A 23887-nucleotide genomic window follows, 5' to 3' on the forward strand; every position below is an offset into this window, starting at 1 on the left:
ATGCCTTCTCAATCGTTTCATTGCTCCATTTCATGCCTTTTGTGGTTAGCCTGCCTAACGCCTTAATTTGGTCTTTTGAAAAAGTTTTCTTTATTTTGTGGTCCCTAATTTTCAGTGTCTTCTTGAGAGCAGCATTTTCCCTCCTCATTTTTCTTAGTGCTGCCTTTGCTTTTTTGGTAATTTCTTCTTGTCTCTTTAACGTTTTCAATAGATTGGATTGACTGTCTGCTGGCTCACTGGCTGTTGGCTGACTGGGCTGTGACGGTTCTCGCCGTCTCTCCTCACTAGCCATGATGTCTTTTTCTTCACTTTCATTTTCCATTCTCTCAGTCACCTCATCCCTTCTTTCTTCAATCTTGGGAACTGATGTAAGCAGTAAACATATCAGTCAATTTTTAAGTATTCAAAATAATGTATCGCTTAAAAAAGGAGATATATTAAGAGTTCATACTTGTATACCTTTGCCATCTTTAAGACTGTAGCTGTGATCAACAGCTATTGTTGTTGTAGTCACATGTCCAGTGGTGCATCGTGGTGTAGGGCTCCTCCTCTTTTTGGCCACAGGGCGATGCACAAAGACTGTGGGAATGGCATCTTTCTTCAGTCTAGTTTTGCCTTTTGGTGTCCTGACAAACTGGTCTGCTTCAAAATGTGCCTGCAGAATAACTGGAGTTTACTTCACACACACAACTCAGTTTTTGTTTTTACCCACATAGGCTACATATCTTCATTTTTTTAATCAAACAGTAAGCTTTTCAATTGTGTTATTTGTGAAAAAGTACAAATGAAGTTTGAATATGATTACCTCACAGAGTTTTTTATAGTTATAATCCTGATTTATTTTGAGATCACTCCTGCTGACTTTGGCTACCCATTTCTTTCTCCTCTCTAGTTCGGTTGGGAAGCCATACATTTTCACTCCTTTTTCGGAGCGATTGGAGCATCCCCATGCAGCACAGCAAACCATGGTGGTGACTGTATGCAAGGACACAATGTATGTAAGGCACAGACAAACTGCATGACAAGTTATTCATGTTTCTGACTTTGTTAGACATTTATTTAATTAATTCATCTTGATACACCGGAGCCATTCAACGTGCAACAACAACATGTCTATACTTCAACTCAGTGTCCACTGACTTTCTGTTTATTGTTAAGCTCATAACAAGTCGTGTTTGTAAACAAAAAGTTGAACTTAAGCTGTAATACCAAACATAACCAAGATGGCGCCGCGGATGGTTGCCTCAGTACTGCGCTCTCTCGTAGTTGTTACGCTTTTCTTCTTTTTTGTTGCTGCGTCAGGCTAAGGAGGAAGCCTACTCGAGTGGGGACTGGGTCCTGTTTAAGCAGGCTAAGTACACACTAACCAAGGAGATCAGAGTAGCCAAGAGGTGCTACACTGAGAAGCTAAAACAAAGCTTATCAAACAAAGTCCCTTCAGAAGTGTGGAAAGGCCTGCGTAAGGTTACCAACTACAGGAAACCCTCCCCCCACCCTGCAGGGGGCGCACTCACGGTAGCCCAAAAGGTATTGTAATGACGTGACTCGGGCTATGACAGTTTTACAGGCTTTAATAGAGGTCGTAGTAACATGCCAAAAATAAACGATCAAACACACAAAGAACCGTCTTACACCGTCATACATTCACACTACCGTGGGAACAGAATTATTCCCTCTTTTCCCCGCTTACGCCCGCCCTTTCCCCAGCCAATCAACATTCAGAACACATGTAAACAAAGACAAACATTGGCAGAGAAAGCTGCATGTAACCAGGAAATCTCAGCATCATTTAACCACTGAATACACAGGGACGTGTCATCCATACGCACGGATGCGACCAGATAAAATTTTCACTTGCACACAGTGACAATACACTCGCATATGCGACCATTTTGGTCGCAGTTTCGAGTCCTGTAGAACAATAAACATATATTGCAATGTTAAGGAATTAATGTTATGTTTTTTTCATTTTAGATATGTATAAATTACTTTTAGTCAATTAATGGGAAGATAATCGAATCAAACTGGAAAAATGAATCACTAGATTAATCGTTTAAAAAATAATCGTTTATCCCAGCTCTACATTCCCGTCTTAAAACAACTTCCCATTGCCTCCTCAAGCCTGTATCACTGGGAAACCTTTAAAATGTGAAGAAGAAAAAAAATAGCAAGAGACAATGAGAGTACCAGTTCCCGCTCTAATAACGATACACGCAAGTAATGTTAGTTATTACATAATATTATAAATTGTAAAATAGCCAAAAGTATTGTTCAATCTTACTTCATAAAAATGTTAAACCCATGGGATCTGGTTTGAATACTGTGCCGGTTATTGCAACCAAAAGCTGCACCAAAACATGTGTTACAGCACGTCGTTGTCTTTAAAGTTTAATGGTGGTTGGCAAACTACGATTTAGTGCATTACTGCCACCCACTGGATTATAAGTGAACCAAGATTTAAGACCAACTAACTTGAAAAATGATAATTAAAAAAATAAATAAATAAATAACCCCCCCCCCCCACCCCCACAATTAGACTCTTGTAAATCCACCACAGACATGCAGTGATTCCTTAGGAGTCCAACCGGGCTCTACATCTTCCCGCCACTAGTTTTACTGTCACTCTCCAACATGCTTTTTACTTCCTCCCATGAGAGCTCCTTCATATTTAGGAATTTCTCTGCCCCTTTCACAATTATATTAATCTTTTCTGTCTTCTGTTTAGCCTGGTCAGTGCAACTGATGACATATGCAATAAATAGGAATAGGATTAAGTTATCCATAGGAATGTTTCACTGATATCCTCCTTTCTCTGATTGATTTCCATTGTTGATTTTTTTCCTTTCCTCTCTCTGGTCCCACACTGTTTGCTTGCTTCTGTTTCACTCCATTGCTCCAACATGTGTTCTTTACTGCAAACAGGACATTTCTGTTTGCCCTTTACACACTGCTACCACAAGTCCAAACCTCTGGCACCTGTAACATCTTGGAGGGGGGATATAAGCCTTCACTGGGTAACTCATGTACCCAATCATTATTCTCTGAGGGAGAACCACTCCTTCAAACTCCTTACCCTCCTTTTTTCCTCATTTCTGTAGAGTCTCTTCACTCGTTTCACTCCTTTAATCTCTTTTTCCAGCTTCTCCAAATTCTCTTCAACTACAATTCCAGTTATTACTCCTCGTGTTACTCTGTTTTCTCCAATCACAAAACTATCCCAACATGCTTCCACCCATACTCTTCAATGCCTAATCTTTTTGTTCTTTTATTTTATATATAATCAGCAAACTACCATCACTCACAAACCTCGCCATCTCAATCTCTTCCGCTTTAATGTTTAGCTCTTTTGACAACACAAACGGACTTGGTCCAAAATTCTGCAGACCCCTAGACTAACATTTTGAATCATGCTTGTTCAGTTTTTCTCCTTACTGCCCTCTCTTTATCATCATCACTGCTCTCCTGTAAGTCTTGTTTATTTGTGGAAGTGTCTATTGATATGGAAACGTATCAATAGCACCCTGGATTATGGGTACGTTTTCTGGACCTTTTCTACATAAGCGTATTGTCCCTGTGTTTTCACTGTGTCAGGATGGCGGTGTGCTAGGGATGTAACGATTCACTCAACTCCCGATACGATTCGATTCACGATACTGGGTTCACGATACGAATCTCTCACGATTTATTTTACAAAATGGGGCTGTCGACATATGATGACTGAAAAATATTCCTTTTTTTGGAGGGGGGTACTAGAAAATCCTGTATTATTTTCCTTTTATTTTTCATTGTCAAAAGAATCCCTTGATAAACTATTAAAAACAATGCAATTTAACTAAAAATAAATCTTGAATGAAATAAATAAAGGAATAATACAAATGAAGAAGAGGCCTATTAATTTAAATTCTGGTTCTATAGTAAACAATGCAAAACTGCATAATAGTTCTTTTTCTTTTTAAAAGTGCAACTGAAAATGTGCCTTAACAATTGGACTTAAAAAAAAAAACAAAACAGTAATTTCACTGATTTACGTCAGATATTTGTTTGAACCAGCAGAGGGCGCTGGTAACCCAGTGGTCGGTTGGCATGCAGAAATTCTTGCAGTGAAGAAGAGATGCTATGCTAGCGCACAGAGCTAATAGAAAAACGTGACTTTTACAGATATTCACGTAATATTACAGATATTCTTTCGGTGCTAAAGGGGTAATGAATCATTTATTAACATGATTAAGAGTAAAATGGAGCCAGAAAGGAAGTAGTAGAGTCCGCCCGCCGTGTACACTGCTGGACAAGAGAAGGGATCTATATATATATATATACAGGCCTTGTGTCCCGCTGCGTTTGCATTGACTGGCAGTCTCTTGATACGTTTCCGTATCAATAGCCACAGCCTTTATTTTTTATCCCTGCTGTGCCCTCATTTCTTCCTCTGTTTCTTTTCCCTTTCCCTACTTGAGACCAGTCTGAGGCTGCGTCCAAATAGTCCCTCATATCTTCTTTCCAATCCACTTTTCCAAAACCCTGTGGATGATGTCACATGGTTAATGAAAGGTGTTAGGAGAGGAGTTAGGGAAAGGCGATGACGTTTGCTTTGACAATCAGACGTACTTCAACTAGGTGACGTAATAAACTGACGGCCGCAAAAGTTAGTGACGTCTGCCGTGGTAAAAAAAACTACAAATTTCCAAACATGGACTAAAATCTGATTTATAACACTTTCCGCTGATATAACCTCAAACATCAAAAGGTTTAAATGTATATTAAAGGAAAAGAGGCTACGAGGAACAAAAGCAAAACTAAAAGAACGTCACATTAAGAATGATTGCTCACACTCACCTTCCACTCAGAAATATGGATTATGTTGAATAAAACATAATGCGGCTAAGTTTCTTTTTTCAGAGGCAAACCCTTAAAAAAACACCTTTATTTTAACATAAGTGTAGAGAACAATATTAAAACATATAAATCAAATGATGTGCATTTGTGCACATTTTAAAGACAACTTGAACTGACCAAAGTGCTGTACAGTTTTTTTTAATTATTACAATTAACTATCAATTTGTTTATTATTACTGACAATTGTGAATTTATCAGATACATAATATATAAACAGTTGCCACTACTATCACGTGCACACATGCACGCACAGACACACTCGCTTTAATGATGGCCTTATGTGGACTCTCCCTTTAAGGGAGCCATGGTAACATAAGGTCAGAGTTGAGTCAGACCTGCCTAGTTCCTGGGTTGTACTGAGACCATGGACAGAGTTTAATGTTACTTTTATGTAATGTTACCGTCCCATTTGAAACGACATGGAAGCAGTGTTTGAGCTTCCCTTGCATACAATAAATGTGCAGTGTGACGGTAACTATTTGTTTTGAGTCCGGTTTATAACATTATCGACCCGCGGACACCTCTGGATCTCTACAGCGCGCAGTGTTTTACAAAGGATTATGCCTGTCATAGACTTGCTTATTATGGGGACCATGTCCTTAGCAATATGGTAGGCGACTGCTTTGGTAATCTCGCCCCACTTTCATAAGGCACAACACGAGTCATTGAAGCTTTCAGAGGGACAAAGCGAGAGAGAGGCGGGGCAGGGTTGAGAGGAGAAAAAGGCATACTGGCGGCTCGACGGAAGAAACTTTTAATGTTAAGTCAATTATATCGATATTACGATATAGTCCTATGCTATATCTCCTAGATAAATATATCGATATTTATTAAAAACTCAATATATCGCCCAGCCTTACCACCAGTGCCCATTTAACTTTGCTGTACCTGTGAAACTCCGTCCGTTTCTCATGTAGCGCAGCGGTGCGCCGTGAAAGCATCATCACCTTTAATCAGCTACACCTGCTGAGAGTGTTTGTACAACATCTCATCAGAGCTACAAAAGATCTGTGGATAAAGTTGTTCTGTTGTTGTTGACGAGATAATCAATGACAGGGATTGTAGAGTCTGCGACGGAAGTTTAATGATAACTTTTGATCATACCTGTCAAGTTTTGGATTTGAAAACAAGGGAAATTTTCTGGCGCCCACTATGAGCCGTCCCACCCGGCCAACCAAGCTACAGTATCCCTTATATTTTAAGTTAGGTGTACAAGAAATCTAAAATACCCACTTGTCAACCACTTACTAAATACAGTTATGTGATTAGAGTCTGATAGGTCGACCTTTATTAACATTGAAATGCTGTGGACATTCCTACTAGGGCTGGACGATATGGACCAAAACTCATATCTCAATATATTTTCTCAAAATGGTGATATACGATATAAATCTAGATAATTTTATCAAATGAAGTCTGACCAGGAAGACAATTCTGGGTGAAATTTGCACAGGGACATTTATTAACAAACAGCTGTGACACTCATTAATCACCTAACTGAGCTTTACATGTTGTTCTGAGAAGTAAAAGCAGCGACTCCTAAAACTAGTATTTTGTTTCATATGAAATATGAAATATTGTAGTTTTCTATATCGCCAAAATAGAAAACTCGATACATCTTGAATCTCGATATATCGCCCAGCCCTAATTCTTAAATTATAAAACAGCCTAAATAAAAACAGAAATGTGTATATGAAGCACATGAGTTTATTTAATATACTTACAGTTTATATACAAGTCAACACGTTGCATATTTACTGTTAATTTCACATTGCTTGTCTTTAAGTTAGACATTAACATTTTATTTTCATTATATATATTTTATTATAATTTTTCATGCTCACTCATGTGGTTCTCTGTTATTCACTAATGACTTATTATAAACATTTGTTGCAGAATTTACATTCTTTAACACTTTATAAAGCAGTGTATATTTGTGGTGCTTGTGATTGGCTGATTTTTCATGGTGACTTACGTGGTTCCTTAATTGTGGTAGACGTTAAAATCTCAGTTATTAATCTAACAGAATGTGTAACTGTGTCCCATCCTGCTGCTCTTTAGGAAGATAAACTCTCACATTTCACAACGGATTAACACCAGTTCTTTGTTTTTTTTCCGGAACGTCTTCGTTCATCATCTCTTTTCTGAGTTGTTTGTGGGTTTGTTGCCGTTGTCGGCACCAATCTCGCGAGAACTGCCACTCAGGTCACTTCAGCTGGCAGTTCTCGCGAGGCTAGTGACGGCATTCAGTTTAGTAAGGCATCTTTTAATTATTATTACATTCAAATACGGGATAATTACGGGAAAATACTAATACGGGAAGATGGCGGGAAAGAGAGGTAAAATACGGGAGTTTCCCAGCCAAAACGGGATACTTGATAGGTATGCTTTTGATACTGTAAAATATTCTGGATCCTAGTGGTGAAACAACTGACGTATCCTTGTGTCCATTTATGTTTGTGTAATCAATATGGTCTGGAACAAAGTCATTAAATTAAGTTTATCAAAACTTAAACAACAGACCTGCTCAGATTCAGCAAACCATTGATAGAGAGGAAATTGGGTGACTGTGACATTAATGCTGTTCTCATACATTTTTATGACATAAATAATTCAAAAGTAGCAGTCAGAATAATCCTTGTCAGTACAATTTATATTTGCCTTTTAATAGTATTTTACTTTATTTTTTACATACATTTTTGTTTAATTATGTTTTTTAAGTCTATTTAATAGAATTTATTTTGTTTCATCACAGGAGTTAAAAAAAAAATATTTTCTGAAAAAATGATTAATATTTCCAAAAAAACAAAACAAAACGGAATTTTAAAACATTTAAGTGGAAAACACGGAATTTGGAAAAAAAAAGCGGAATTTGGAAAAATAATAAAAAGCATTTGATATGGCCCTACATGTTATTGCATTGGTAACTTAACATGATCTTCGTTACTTGTTGTGAGTTACTGTGAGCGTTCGAGTGTGCGTTTCCCTTTAAATGTTGTCGCCGCAAAGAATTGTGGGTCATCCTTACCTCGTCTCCTTTGGTAAAGAATGCATCAGTGTTTGCTGGGCTGAAGGAGGTAAAAAGGATGCATTGAGCCTATTTTTCTGAGCTTAAAGACAACTCGGACGCTCTTTATCATGGCCACCATTGAAACACTTCATGCGGTGAAGGAACAGTGGAAAGGAAAGGAGATAGGAGGGACTATTCGGACAGAGCCAGAGTCTGTTATTGCTTCTTCTTCCTCCTGTGAATCACTCTCTGACATGGGCATCCCATGTGCCGCCATTTTCGCCGCTACCAACCTCTGCTCAGCCAAAAACTTGTCACTCCTGTGCATTTTCCGGTCCATCCAACATTAGTGTCAAGAACACGTGTTTCCGCTCATCTGTAAACAGGCTTGTAAAGGCTTATTGACGACAAATTACCTAAAATCCCAGTTATGGCACTCGGAATCAATGGATTCGAATTGCCTGCCAATAACTTCTGGGAACTATTTGAGTCTATTTTGAACCCCTCTCTCTCACACTCACTCTCTCACTCACTCAAATTTTGGGACCCGAGGAGACCGTGTGAACAGCGACGTTACCCTGTCGACGAGCAGCTTCCCGACGACAACAACACTGTACCCGCGGCTTCATTTGGGTATTATTAGAGGACTCACCGACGCACGACCACCGAGCGTCAGAGGGGTATTCCATAAAGGAGGGTTAACAAACTCTGACTTTATCCATAAACTCTGGGACAACATACCCCGCGATGGGAAATTCTGGGTATCTGATTCCATTACAGCTGGTATGAAGTGGGTCAATCAACCCTGAGTATGTAAACCTTGGGTTACACATGTGCACGCGCGTGATAAAAAGCCATCATCAATGGAACAGAGATTACTCGAGCTGCCATGGCAACCACCCGGAAGAGAGTAATTTATTCACCCTAATGGGTGAAATAAGCCGGGGTTTGAGGATTATGAGCCTGTTCTAAAGGTGCGTTCAGGCTTCAGTGACAATAGTGGCTTAAATCACCCGTAATTAGTCACACTTTTTGGTCACTTCATCACTTTATTGCTGTGACGTGATGAGCGGTGAATAATATGAATAAAATGTGTCTGAGGAGACGTGGCAGCAGCATAGGATGGCTGCATAGAGAGCCCTACCGTTACATTGGATATAAAGACAGTGACTGCCGCTTGATATTGCATCATTTATATTGATTTTCAATGTAATATTGTCGCCAGAGTCATCTCAATGTCCTAAAAAATGTCATAAAAAAATGCTGAAGCGGGACGCAAACCTGTGACCCATCGCTTCCAAGAGCAGCGTCACAATTCCCTGCGCCATCATACCTTCAAAGATATGTGATCTACAGATTGTATAACAATATAAAACAACAATCGAGCCTTAAAAGTGGATTCACTTAAATTGTCATCTCCTCCTTCATATTATCCACAGGTTTGTATTCAGTGAACTTTACTACAGACATCAGTAGATATTTTAATGCCAGGTAGAAACCCAGGGTTTCTTCGACCAGCTTTAGTTCACGGACAATGTTGCCAGGGTAACATACTCAGAAAAGAACATACCTCGTGTTTAGGAATGGGATACTCAGAGTTTCCCTCATTTGAGCCTGAACATACTCAGAGTTTGAACATAACCCGCTTTATGGAATACCATCTTCTTCTCCTCCTCCTTCTTCTTCTTCTATGTGGAGTTCTATGACGGTTGGTAAACAACTACATGGTGCATTACTGCCACCAACTGATATGGAGTGTGGATCTCAGTACCTGACTTCTCTTTAGCCAAAAAAAAAAAAAAAAAAACACAAACATCCTCTATTCTATCCAACAAAACTATTTCCCTCAAATATTGAAATAACAAATCATTATTTACCTTCAGACCTATGCCTCAATATCTCCAAACTAAACTGGCTTTTGATTCCCTCAAGATTTTTAACCAAACTACCTCTTTCTATTTCATATTTCCACATTAAAAAAACAACATGCTCCACTGTCTCAGTCTTCCCACAGCTACATCTACCCGAATCATGCTTCCCTGTTTTACATAACGTGTCATCCAGCCCTGTGTGACCAAATCTTAGTCTTGAAATTATTCTTTCTGCTCTCCTCTGCATTCTGTAATACCATCGTCCTCTTCTCTCTTCCTCCCATTGTTTTTACCACCTTTCCTTTATCCTCTGTTTGATAATAAACCTGGCTGCTGCTGCTTCTTCGCTTGTTTACCGGCGAATGCAGACAATTACAGCGCACTACTGCCACCCTCCTGTTACTTCGTGTATGTGAACGATCAACTGTATGGCTCAAAAGCGTAGCATGAAAGGTACGAATTTTTATTTTTATTTTTAAATTACTAATCCTATTATTAGATCTAGCACTCCTATGATACTCAAACAATTATCTAACAACCCTATGATCAGAGCTTATTTGAGATATCTTGCAAAGTGAAGGTCTCTTGTATGCCCTCCACCCTGCTTCTTGAAATATGTATTTTTCTATCAAAGGCCATGTATCTAATTAGAAAGTGCTCTACCGTTTGTTTCATGACAGGCTTCACAACAACCAGATTCATGCTTTCCCATCAACTGAAACTTTTAGTTTAATCCTGTATGTCCTATTTGTAATCTTCCTCCTTGACGTCCCAACCCAACCTGGGGACTCACATGATAAAAAAAAATCCCTTCCCTTGGCTCCCCCATCCAATCTATCCTGCCATAGTTTTTTAATATATTTCTTAATTAACGACTTAGTCTCCGATTTAGCAATTTTACAGTGAGTAAATACAATGCTTTCCCTGAAAGCCTGTTTTGCAAACTTATCTGCCAGTTAATTCTAACCTAGGCCCACATGAGCTGAGACCCAAACAAATCTAACATGAGACCCCATTTTGAATAGACTGAAGAAGAGTCAATATATCACATACAAGATCATACCTTTCACTTACATTACTTGTCACTCCTGTGCATTTTCCGGTCCGTCCAACATTAGTGTCCAGAGCACGTGTTTTAGCTCGTCTGTGACCAGGCTTGTAAAGGCTTATTGACGACAAATTACCTAAAATCCCAGTTATGTCAATCGGAATAGATAGATTCCAATTGCCCGCCAATAACTATTTGAGTCTATTTTGAACTTCCGTTGTCGCAACTTTCTCTCTCTCTCTAAATGGCTCTATTTAGCACAAAACATTGCCTACATTTTCGGGAGCAGAGGAGACCGTGTGAACAGCGACGTTACCCCGTCAACGAGCAGCTTCTCGACGTCAACAACACTGTACCCGCGGCTTCAGTTGGGTATTATCAGAGGACTCACCGACGAACGACCACCGGGCGTCAGGTCTTCTTCTTCTTCTCCTTCTTCTTCTATGTGGAGTTCTATGGCGGTTGGTAAACAACTACATGGTGCATTACTGCCACCAACTGATATGGAGTGTGGATCTCAGTACCTGACTTCTCTTTCGCAAGAAACAAAAAAAAACAAAAAAACAATACAAACATCCTCTATTCTATCCAACAAAACTATTTCCCTCAAATATTGAAATAATAAATCATTATTTACCTTCAGACCTATGCCTCAATATCTCCAAACTAAACTGGCTTTTGATTCGCTCAAGATTTTTAACCAAACTACCTCTTTCTATTTCATATTTCCACATTAAAAAAACAACATGCTCCACTGTCTCAGTCTTCCCACAGCTACATCTACCCGAATCATGCTTCCCTGTTTTACATAACGTGTCATCCAGCCCTGTGTGACCAAATCTTAGTCTTGAAATTATTCTTTCTGCTCTCCTCTGCATTCTGTAATACCATCGTCCTCTTCTCTCTATCCTCTGTTTGATAATAGCCCTCACTTCTTCATTTTATTTTTTATTGAGAAAAGGTACAGAATATATACATAAAACAAGGCCCTTGAATGTCATATACAGTGTTCGAAATAACAATAGTAAGAATAGAATACTAAAGTCAAACCCACAAGTCGAATCTCTACTCAATGGAGCAAAATAAAAAGAGAAAGAAAAAAACATCACACAAAAGAAAAATAACATACAAACATAGGGCTTTTATGGGGAATAAATGAAGGTTATGTGTGTTTGACTTGACTTGAAATAGATAACAAATGATCATGTCGGTCAACACATGCTAATTTATTGCAACATATTAAGCATGCATATAAAGCCGACATGTTGGCAGCTACTGTAAATAAAACTTTTCACACATAAAATCTCTATTTTCTTCTAGAATAACATTTTTGTTAGTTTAGTTTTATTACTACTGAGGATGCTGCCCCCGCGACCCGGAAACGGCTAAGCGGGAGAAGATGGATGGATGGATGGATAGTTTTATTACAAGGAATTTAAAACTTATGGTTAGCCACAGGTGTAAGATAAGTTGATGGTCTGTAATAGTCATGATTGTGTCCCATATGTTGTTGATTCTTCACAAAAAATTACAGTTTTATATCTTTATGTTTGAAGCCTGAAATGTGGCAAAAGGTCGAAAAGTTCAAGGGGGCCGAATACTTTCGCAAGGCACTGTATAACTAAGTATACAAACTTATTTTAAGGAGCATATGATAAATTTGTGTAAATCAAAAATAACCACACCGTTTATTTGTTATTTTAATTTTGGTTTTAAAACGGAATAACCAAAGAACGAAGGGTACACGGATTATGATGCTAAATATACATGTGCACATTCAGCACACACTGGACACCACGTCAGTACACATTGCCTCACACACAATCTGTGAACACACAAGCTGCAGCTGAAGGCAGGAGGGGATAGAAGGTCTAGGGCTGTTACTTTTTCTGATACAAATGTGTGCTCACTGCAAATGTGTAAGTGCTGGCAACTATGGTTTTACCTTTCTTTTCAGCAGCGGGGCATTACCGGTCGGCGGACCGCGGCCGTATAGCTCCGTGCCCGTGTGCCCAAATAAGGGTGGCAGCAGAGGTGCAAGGCTTTGTTTTGGCCGGTAGATCCACCCCTGATCTGCGTTTGATGCATAACAAATTATTCTGCTTATTCTCAATTCAAATACAGCAATAACATGAGAGGGATTCTTACTCTTATCAAAGGACTCTACTAAAAATAGGAACCTTCTACCTATGAGCTAAAGGTGCTAGACTCAGTGTGACTGCAAGCCTTTGTAAACCCTCACTAAAAATGATTAATTACTGTAAAGGGAATTACAAACCTTTTCAATCAATGTCAGTTTTAATTATGACCAAGGTGTATTGTAAACAGGGGATCCTGGTTTGATATCAGAGGTACACATTTATTCACTGGTATCAGAATGTATGGAACTTGCAAATAGCAATTTTAACTATACTAATTTTCCACAGTCAGAAATCCTTTTATTCGGGTACAGTGCAGCAATTCCGCACATAAAAAATGTTTAATGGCTAAAAGAAACAAGTAGAGGTTCACTGTTTTCTAGTTAGACACAGCCAACGTTGAGGCACTTCATATGTGCTCCTGTCCTCAGTGTCATCATAGGGGATGTGCCACGAGTTTCCTGAAGTCTGTACAATAGTGTCAAAGCTGGGAATGCTCTGGAAACAAACAGATATAGATACACAGTTCTTTAGTATTCACAATTATTGGTAACACTTACGACACATTTTGCAAAATTATGATACATTTGGAGCTACTAGTACAGTGCCCGTCGGAAGTATGTATTTATATAGTGGGAGCTTAATTAGAGTTGTCAATTATGGGCATAATAATAACATACTCTGTAGCATTATAAAGGGGTATATTTGCAGGTGCAAAGTAAAATAGTGTGTGCAATTTCTCTGGTTTAATTCTATGAGACATGCGCATGATGAATGTGTTTTTTTTTTTTTTTTAACTCATTTTAATATTTTTTTCCGTTGTTTTTTGGAGTCTAATCTCCTCCGTTGGTTCTCACACACACGCTGCTGAGAAATGTACAGCTTTCAACACAGCAGCCATTGCCGTCAATAACTTCTGAGTGAGGTCTGTCCAGTCTAAATAGCGTACGGTCAAACTACCATGAAAATAAACATTTTGAAACATCATCACCAAATAAGGAACAGTAAAAAAGTATTTTTCCTCAAAAGAGAAGTCCACAGGAGCTCTGGCACACACTCAGGGTATTTGGAAGACGTTGACAAAGTTTCAGGTCGAACAGGCACCACGTCGGGGAGATATTTGACACACACATACGCACACACACAATTTTGATATTAACTGGGTGGAATATCATTCTATACTGAAATATCATATCGCGACCCAAGTATTGTGAAGCGTATCATATTGCAACATCCTTGCCAATACTCACTCCTAGTGGGGTTAGGGTAACAACATTCAATGACAGCCTTCATGACACCTTATTCATGCTAATGACAGGTATCATGTCATAATGACAGTGTAATGTCAACCTTTACGTATAAAACATCAAGTAATGTGTTACCCAATTATTTAGTACGATAATCTCTTATGCCTTTATATATGTTTTTTTTTTTTACCTTGAATGCTTACTCCTCACCTGAAATCGAACCTTTCTGCCTGCGGGGACATACCCATCAACTACAAGCTGATGGCCCCTCTGCCACTTGAAAAAGAGTCTTTGGGCTGCTCCGTTCAGCAGACAAGCCTTGTGGTCTCTCATCAAATCCTGGCTCACAAAGCGACAGTGGTTCCCAGAGTGCAAAGCAGCATACAGCAGAAAAGGGTCATCTTCAGAACTAACACAAAAGCAGTTATTTAGGAGTAAAACCGATTAATTCATTATCAAAAAGGCTAACTCAAAATAAATAAAATGCAGACCATTGTTTTAAATTGGCAGAATAATGTTCAAAATTGCACATATGAATTGTCCTTGTTTCATTTTGTAGTCATTGAAGCAGGGTTATAATAAATCATGTGTTTCTGAGGGAGATGGGGAAAGCCTGCCATCTGCTGTGAAAATCAGAAAAACCTAAGTCGAACCTCAGCATTCCTATCTGTGCCACCCACAGCTCAGCCAAACCAGTCTCCAAACCAGACACCAGGTGCTCTCAGTACTGCTTTAGTATGAGGATGTAGATAAGTATGTGACTCCTGGTCTAAAAATGTGACTAGCTAATAACAAATAACTGTCAATTCCTTTCATTTTGGTGAGTTCACCTGTTGACAAATAAACATCTGCATTCTTCTCTGCATACATGTGCAACAACTGCATGTTGTACCCTAACTTTAAATACATATTTTCAACATAGTAATATACTGTACATAGTCAGTTTGGACATGCCTTCTTATAGAAATAAGACTGTGTGACAAAATTTTTGAATGGTAGTGTGTATTTCGAATGGGGATTCTATGCACTGTGTCCTTATTATATGCTCACATATTGTCTGTGAAGAAACAATGAGCCTTCTGCTGAACCAAGTTCATGTTCATTCGGTTCCAGGATCTGGAGGGATACAGCATGTGTTTCCTTCCAAGAACCAGCACCACCAGGCCTTGACACTCCAGCTCTGACAGCACCGCCAACAACTGAAACACACACGTATGCATTCAAATTCCAAAAATCAAAAACAAATTCCATTTATAAAAAATTGTGATTCCCAGATCAGTAAGTAGATAATGCCAAACATTTGAAAAAATACAGTACAAATTTGACCATCTATTGTTAGAAATGTGAATAAATGGCAGTGACCTTATAAACAAAAACATATATTTTACATTTTATCTTAGCAGAGGCAAAGCTCATGACTCAATCTTAGGTCCCGAGCAACAATTAAAAGACCTTTGGTGCCTGGTACTGTAAGGATGTAAGACAGTTCTCACCTGAGTAGATGACTACTTAGTGTGCCCTGCATACAACCACCTATAAGTAGTTGTAAAACTACCAGATTTTGCTGATGGTAGATATCATCTTCAGTCAAGGGGAAACAAAGGAAGATTAAAGACTTTTGAAATGTTTTCACCAGAGCCGTTTAGAGAGAAAGTTGCGACAACTCCGTTCACTCAATGGTTAGTTTTCGTTACAGTAATGGTGGTCCATGAAGCCTCACAATCATTCCTCGAAAGTGAGCAGTTGACTGTTCCAGCGCAATGAAGCAAGAGTGGATTAGACAGTTTGTGATGCACTTTTGAACGGTAAGACGTTTCAATGATCATAGATATTATTATTATCAGCATATCTAATAACTTCCGGGAACAAATTGAGTCTACATGAATCACATGACGGCCAAGCATTTTGAACTTCCGTTGTCGCAACTCTCTCTATACGGCTTTGGTTTTCACACCTCTCCTTTCAAAGCCACGCCCCCACAAATGTGAATTACCTCATGTCTTATTCACCTGCAAGTAAACTATATTATTGTAATGAATTAAAAAAACAGACAATAGTACGCCTGCAGATCCAGATACTGCAAAATAATATAAATGAGGGGGATCGTGGGCAGGCATTCGATTGGTTCTTTACACTCGAACCAAATGGCAGAGATTGGTCAGAGTTTTTACAGGATCACAGCTGCTATAGGGGTCTGATTCTATTTGTTCCTTTTTCTGAATACATAATGGATTGTCTATTCTCAGGATGGTAGGACTATTTCACCCAGTATAACAAAGTATTACTGAACAAGATTGTAGACTATACCTTTGAGTCACATTGCGAATTTTAATGATTTGTTTAACACTCAAGTCAGAATTTAAATTATTTAAGTCAAATATTTAGGCAGTAAGCTGTCTTAGTAATGCAAATGGTGTCCCTAAAAAGTGCCCCAAATAATTCCGTTATCACAGATGTTGTTCAGGCATGTACGATACATAGCTAATATCCAGAGCACTTGTTATTGTGGACAACAAACTGCAGACATTAAGTGACATTGCTTTGAATAATTTGTATGCAGGAGTAGCATCTCACCGTGTCCGACTGCCTGCTCTTGTCCATATTGATATTGGCAACATTCAGCCCGTCAACAACCACATCAAAAGTTGGTTTCCTCTTCACAAACATCTTGAAGCGCTCCAGCTCCTGAACTCACAAAACACACAGATGAAGAATGACATTCTTCAACTGATATAAAAATTGAGAGAACACTGGGAGGTATGTTGGTCAATGAGCTGGAGTTACAGATGAACGGGTCAAAAAAATGTCCAAAAGATGAATCTGGATTCCAGCAGTAGCTTTTGACAGTGATATGATTAGGGAGAGAGCAAGTGGTCCTGAACACAATAAATTTTATATTACCCCAGGCCTCCTCGACTCCTGTAATTCTAGTTTAACATCAGCACAGAATAATCTATTTGGCTGGTGGTCACTATTTTTATGTAGCCCTATTAACCAGTGGTCCCAAACCAACGATCCACATAATAATGTTGTACTGGGCCAGAAAGAACAAAATTAAGTTTTAAAAGACAATATGTGATTTATATTCATTAGTGTTTTGGGTATTTGATTTGGAAGAATTGCCACTTCTCAGATATAATATTCTTACAGGGAATGAACATAAAGACTCACTTTCCAGACAAAGATGTATCGGTAAATGAATAAAACGTATTTCGGCATGTTGGTTTAGTGGAAAATTTGTCATTTCATGCGAAAACAAGAGGCACGGCAGTTTTAATTCATTAAACACAATATATGATAAAGAAGGCCAGTATTTGATTGTTACTTAAGAAATACTCTGTACCAATTATCTTATTAAACTTATAGTATAAAGTATGCATTATGGTCAACACAGACAATCCATTATATTTAAAAGTGATGTCCCTTATACCAGACATCTCTCAAACAAAATGTCATACTTGCAGGGAACTTTAATTGTGCTCTGGAGCCTTACCTCGACAGGTCTTCAACTCACTACTCAATAAACAGATAAAAGTGGTTCAAGTGCCTTTTTTAACATAATAACTTGTTTGAAGTCTAGAGATTCAAGGGCTCCGCAATGCATATACAGTACCAGGATTAAATATTTTATTATTGATGCAAAATAATTGTAAATACAAACTATCCAAATATTTTCATATTCTGATCGTAGTCCCCACACAGCACCCTACAAGAGACTATGCACTACAAACAAATTGGAGAATGAAGCCATTCTCCAATGTATTACTCACTGAAAATTACTTTTGTAACTATTTCAAACCTCAGATTTCTATTATGAAACAAATGACATTTCAGAAACCAAACATATTATGGGAGGCATTTAAGGACTTTTTCAGAGGCTCTATTATTTCATATGAAGCAATCAGAAATAGAGAAAAAAGCCAGAGTAACTGAAATAGAGGAACAGGGTGACTTCCAAATCAATAGGTTTCATACGAGACAAAATACATCTAGATAAAGAGGGATGCCCATTGCCACGTGATGGTGGGGGGTAAAATTGGTGAGACAAGTATAACTATTATGAGTCTTTACCAAATAAAGATAAAGTGACATTTTTTTTAAGAAATTGCGTCATTCTACGTTTAGATAAGTTGGGGATTAATATAGTGGGAAGGGATTTTAACCAGCGTAATGAACCAAAAAATAGATAAATGCCCCTATGAACTGAGGCATAGGCGTTTTTTTGCGAGAGGGGCAATGCCCCCCTTAGTGATGAAAAGTTTTCATTACAGTTTTCCAAAATTTATTCGAAAAAAAAAAAAACAATTCTTAATGTACATAATATACAAATATTTCAAGTGCCAAAAATCCCAGTGACTATGAAATGATAAAAACGGCAGTATAAAATTCCAAGGTTCACAAAATAAAATCAAGTGAACATTTAACCTTCCTGCTTCCCGTAGCAGCTCAAAGATTTGTTTACAACATGGCGGACACCGCGGATGCTTCGTAGACTAATTAGCCTGTTGTTTGAAGTGATGCACCGAGAAGACAAGCGGCTGGAACAGAGAATGCACTCAGTGCACGCTTGTCTGGATACAAAGCGTTGGATTTAGCGGTGTCTACTCGCTCTCACGTGACAAAATCCGCGTCCCTCCTGCGGAGGGAGCACGCAGACGTAGTTAGAGACTTTTAATGCCATAATCTACGTTGTTGGACTTTTAAATGCTTTTAATCATTTTATTCTGTCCTACCTGTTGTCTAACTTAGTGATTTACAGCTGCCAGCAAATGTGTTCCACCATGTTAAAGCGTATTTCCCATATTAAGGCACATGTATAAAGTGTTGTACGATATATCATGTAGAACATCATAACAAATAACACTGCTTAATTTTAGCAACTTCACTCTGTCCTTTAAGTTACAGTAGGTGCTGAACATTTCAAGCTGCATTTTGGATTGATTTTGGCAGGTCCATAGCTTTCATGTTTTATGTTGCAGGAATGAGACAATAACAAAAAAAACAGTTAGATTGGTACATTTGTTTTCATTCCTTATTTGTGAAGCAAAACGTTCTATATATTTAATAATTTTTTGCCCCCCCAGCAAGAATCTCAAACTCCACCTTAACTGAGGGTCCAAACATCAAAATACAGGTCACTAAGCAGTAGGATTGATGATAGAACTGGTATTTGTAGATATCAGCAGCAACTCTCAGTATTTCCTGTGGGACCTTATATAGACATGTCCAATCAACTGAATTTACCACAGGTGGACTCCAATTAGGCTGTAGAAACATCTCAAGGATGATGAGTGGAAACAGAATGCACCTCAGCTTAATTTTGAGCTTGATCTCAAAGGTTGTGATAACTTATGTACAAGTGATTTCTTCATTTTTTATTTTTTAATAAATTTGCCAAAAATCTCAAACAGACGTTTTTAAGTTGTCATTATGGGGTATTATGTGTAGAATTTTGAGTAAAAAAGGGAATTTAATCCCTTTTGGAATAAGGCTGTAACATGATGAAATGTGGGAAAAGCGAAGCGCTGTAAATACTTTCCGTATGCACTGTACAAGTCACTCAAAAAAAGATTTTTTTTCTGCTTATCAAAACAAGATGCTTTTAAAGCAGTTGACTGCCATACTGAACCCAGAACCATCATGGACCTGTTTATCTTTAAAGTCAAGTCCAGAGGGACCCCCCAAATACTGGAGGTTCAACGTCTCATTGCCAAACAACCCAGAAGTATTGCGGAACATACAAGATTTATTGAAAATCTGGAAGATAGGGTTGGGCAAAAAAATCAATTTATCAAATGTGTAGATAAAAATGATTTTTATTTTGAAAATTCCAGTTAAAAAAAAGAAGAAAAAAAAATATATAATTTTTATTTATTCCCCACCACAGTTTTTTCAGACTTTTTCACGTTCGGTCCTTGTGGGTTATGGTTGTGTGATGTGAGCCCGCCCCCTCTTTGAGTAGGCTATATGTGTGCCACAAACATGTTTAATTTTCTATTCACACTATGGGATTTGGGATTGTTCTATGCAGTGACGTGTCGTGACCACTAGGGTTGAGTAGGCTTGTTGCAAACCTAGACCACCAATGACAATTTCATATGCGGTGTACTTGAATTAATGAAAACAATTGATAAATATACACTGAACAAAAAATATAAACGCAACACTTTTGTTTTTGCTCCTATTTTTCACGAGCTTAACTCAAAGATCTAAAATATTTTCTGTATGCACAAATAACCTCTTTCTCACAAATATGTTCACAAATCTGTCGAAATCTGTGTTCGTGAGCACTTCTCATTTGCAGAGATAATCCATCCCACCTCACAGGTGTGGCATATTAAGATGCTGAGTAGACAGCATGTGTGCATGTGTGTGCACGCGAGTACCTCTGGAGTGGTCTTATTAAAAACATCTGGTCCTTGAATGATGTCAGCCATCACTTTGTCTTTTAGCTCCTGGTACTCTTCATCTGTAAGCTGAATGGACTCTAACTGTGACCCACAGCATCTGCAGACTCCCCTGAGCACAAGTGAACACAAAGTTTAATCAAACTCAAAACAAGAGAGGCAAGAACACAGCACTCCTTACTTTGGGTTGGCACTGGTCCAGTTTCCTTCCCATTTCTGTCCTGGGAGACTAAAGGATAGAAGACAGAGAGAGAGGATACTTGAGGAGTAATGAAAGTTCATTTTTCCACTCTGAGAATCTTTGTTGCTCTGTTTTACCTCTCAAACCAGGTCTTGATGCAGTTGGCAAGGCTGTGCTGAGGGTAGATCTGGTTATTTCTCAGGTACAGCAGAATTTCTAGCAGGCTATCCTGCTCCGCCTCCGCGGACCTCCCCTCTGCTTTAGTCTTCTGAGGCCTTCTCCCTCCCTGAAATAGAACCTCCCATGTCTTTTGGTGGGGGCTCAACCCTTTACCTATTAACTCATTATACAAAGCCCATGCCGTGTCCCTGTCATCATGATCCACTGCTGCTGCAATGACGTCACCATAGTTGCGTGGTGATGGTGTTAAGACCTGTAGACAGTGCAGCAGATTAGTAAAAAAAATGTTCACTTTGGTATAAAAGTATGAAATTTCACACAGATACTCTCTAAGGGCCACTATTTTGGAAAAAGGCTTTGGCCACTCAAAAATTCAATATGACAGTCATTTTTCAAGATGCCCGACATTGCTATTCAATGGCTATTATATAACCAAAAAATGCTTGGATCGGGCCAAACAAGGTGTTAGCAGAAAGGTCTGGTCCTCCCGAGGCCGCAGAAGTTTGGTGTTTTCTATGAAGGTCGATATGTTGCAAAATGTGAGAGCTTGTAGAATGTGATGTGAGCTTGTGTATAAAAATCATCCACACACGTGAAATAAATTTAATGACACAAATGATGGGGAAAAAACTGATATTTACACATAAAATTACAGCTGCAAACTTGTAATCTAACATTTATTCACATGTTTTTAATTACTTGCGTAAATGATCGTATACAACCACAACTCTCTGGTTACAACTTCTCGAATCTGCCGCTACAGATGCACAAACTACTTTTCTCGTGTGAATCTGCGCTGCATGAGTTTTGCAACATATTTTTCAAGACGTCTGTAGCAAAACTGATTAATGCTCTTAGAAATGGCCCCTACCCTCCCTGCTCTCCCATGTGTGGGATTAACCAATCAGAAGCGAGGATTTGGAGACAGTGGGCTGTGTCTTTTTAGCACAGCAGCCAGTGATATGACCGAAAAAGTCATTTTTCTTCACTGTAAAGGCAGCATGCTAAAATTTGCCTCCACAGATTGTTTGAAAAAGGTTGTTAGAGTCGTTTATGAACAAAAATAGCCATGGAGAGTGATTCTCCTTGTTAAAATTTAGATAAACGCTATGTGGAGATGAGAATCGAGAGCTGACAACTGATGCAGTGACCTGCATGAGGGGTAACCTCAGAGGAGTATGAGTAAAAAGGAGCAACTGCTTTCTCCCAATGACCAAGATTACCCTGGTGCAGGAAAACACCAAATTTCCGCGGCCTCCTCCGGGCGCAATTCGGCCTCTAGCTGAAAACAAACCACATATTCGGACTTGGGGGAATAAAACGCATCTGCTGGTGCCACATTTTTTACAAAATAAGCAATTTTTTTGTACCCCGATTGAGTGTTTTGCCTCTAGCAGGCGCGGTTTTAACTCTGCACATATTCGGACTCGGGAGGACCAGACCTTTCCGCGGACACCTTGTTTGGCCCGATTCAAGGATTTTTTGGTTATATAATAACCATTGCATAGCAATGGCGGCCATCTTGAAAAATGACCGACATGTTGAATTTTTGAGAGGCCAACGCCTTTTTCCAAAATAGTGGCCCTTAGAGAGTATCTGTGCCAAATTCCAAGCTTTTATACCAAAGTAAACGATTCTCTTGAAATATGCAATTAATCTGCTGCACTATAGAAGAGGTAATATCAGACATTGTGTTTTATGTCTAAACACACAGACTTACCTTTTTAATGTCCTGCAGGATGCTGAGTGCTTCCCTCCACCTCGCTGTTCGACTGAAAGACTTAATGAAAAGACTAGAAGCTCCCGTTTCCAGGGAAGTGAAACTCCCACACATGATGTCATAAACATCAAACACCTCATCGTCATGACCACCACTCACACACAGCGTCAGATACCGTAAAAGCAGCTCATAAGACAATGTGCCTGTTTCCTTTGCTACAAAAGTCAGCAGAGACCTGGAGAAAACAAAAGTAATACTTTTACAATCAAATATGGTCTAAAAATGTTTTAAGCATTTCCACAGTGAATGCGACTAATTGTCTCTTTGAGCTTCTCACTTTGCTATATCCAGCTCAGCCTTAGATGCGAACAATGCAGACAACATTTGGATATCAAAACGCTGAGGGTTTGCATGAGAAGTCTTTAGCTTCCTCCACTCTGTGGCAGCAAGTGGCCGATCTGGAAGCTGCATTTTTCCTGTAGAAAATGAGAATGAAGCATAGAAACTTAATGATGATCATTTAATTCTCCACCTTCCGCTCATCCCACCTGTTCCTCTTGAAAATCTCGGTTGAAGCGCATCTTCCTCCTCTTCCACAGATGCCTTACTCTTGAGCATGTTGGCTATTCTCTTTGCAGTGCCAGCAGCAAACACTGATTTTGGAGAGTAATGTCTCTTTTCTCTTCCCTCCAAAACATTGTCCCATAAGTGGTTTTTGGCTCTGCTCTGTCCAGTAGTAAGCTCACTGCTTTTTCCTTTGTTTGTCTGTCTGCTGCAAGGTCTGGAGTTAGTGTCACTGGTGCACAAAGGGCGTGTAAAGACAGCTGTATGGCTCCAGGGAAAAAGAGGCTGCAAAGACCTTAAACAAACTCTGATTGAGCCCATGTTGAAATGCTTAACATTAGAGAGTGACAAAAGCATTATTAACAGTTTAGCAACATTAGCCCTATCTATAATGATGAATATATGATTTTCCATATACTTTCCTATCCAGACTGATACATCCTAGTATTCTCAGTAAATTGTCTAACTTAAAAACAGTAGGTGGAGTGCAGTCTAATATTTGTCTTACTCACATACTCTCCCTGCTCTTCACCAACAGTTGAACGCAAGTATGACACGAGTCGCAAATGATTACGTCATCAATATAGGACAAGTGGGCATGTTTTTTCAAAATAAAAACAAAATTCCA

General features: G+C 38.8%; 1 protein-coding gene across 1 annotated transcript; it reads right to left on the reverse strand.

Moving 5' to 3' along the window:
* Nucleotides 1–852: 852 nt before the first annotated feature.
* On the reverse strand, nucleotides 853–23835 carry prorp (protein only RNase P catalytic subunit). The gene is made up of 11 exons (XM_028442541.1): nucleotides 23244–23835; nucleotides 23033–23171; nucleotides 22696–22930; nucleotides 20933–21228; nucleotides 20796–20843; nucleotides 20594–20726; nucleotides 16782–16892; nucleotides 15258–15406; nucleotides 14418–14616; nucleotides 12768–13458; nucleotides 853–975 (listed from the first exon to the last, which is right to left on the reverse strand). The coding sequence occupies exons 1-10, from the start codon at nucleotides 23671–23673 to the stop codon at nucleotides 13330–13332; spliced, it is 1869 nt and encodes a 622-aa protein (XP_028298342.1). The 5' UTR covers nucleotides 23674–23835; the 3' UTR covers nucleotides 853–975; nucleotides 12768–13329.
* Between the last annotated feature and the right edge of the window lie 52 nt (nucleotides 23836–23887).

Source organism: Gouania willdenowi, unplaced genomic scaffold, assembly GCF_900634775.1.
Source record: "Gouania willdenowi unplaced genomic scaffold, fGouWil2.1 scaffold_55_arrow_ctg1, whole genome shotgun sequence".
Taxonomy (NCBI): Eukaryota; Metazoa; Chordata; class Actinopteri; order Blenniiformes; family Gobiesocidae; genus Gouania; species Gouania willdenowi.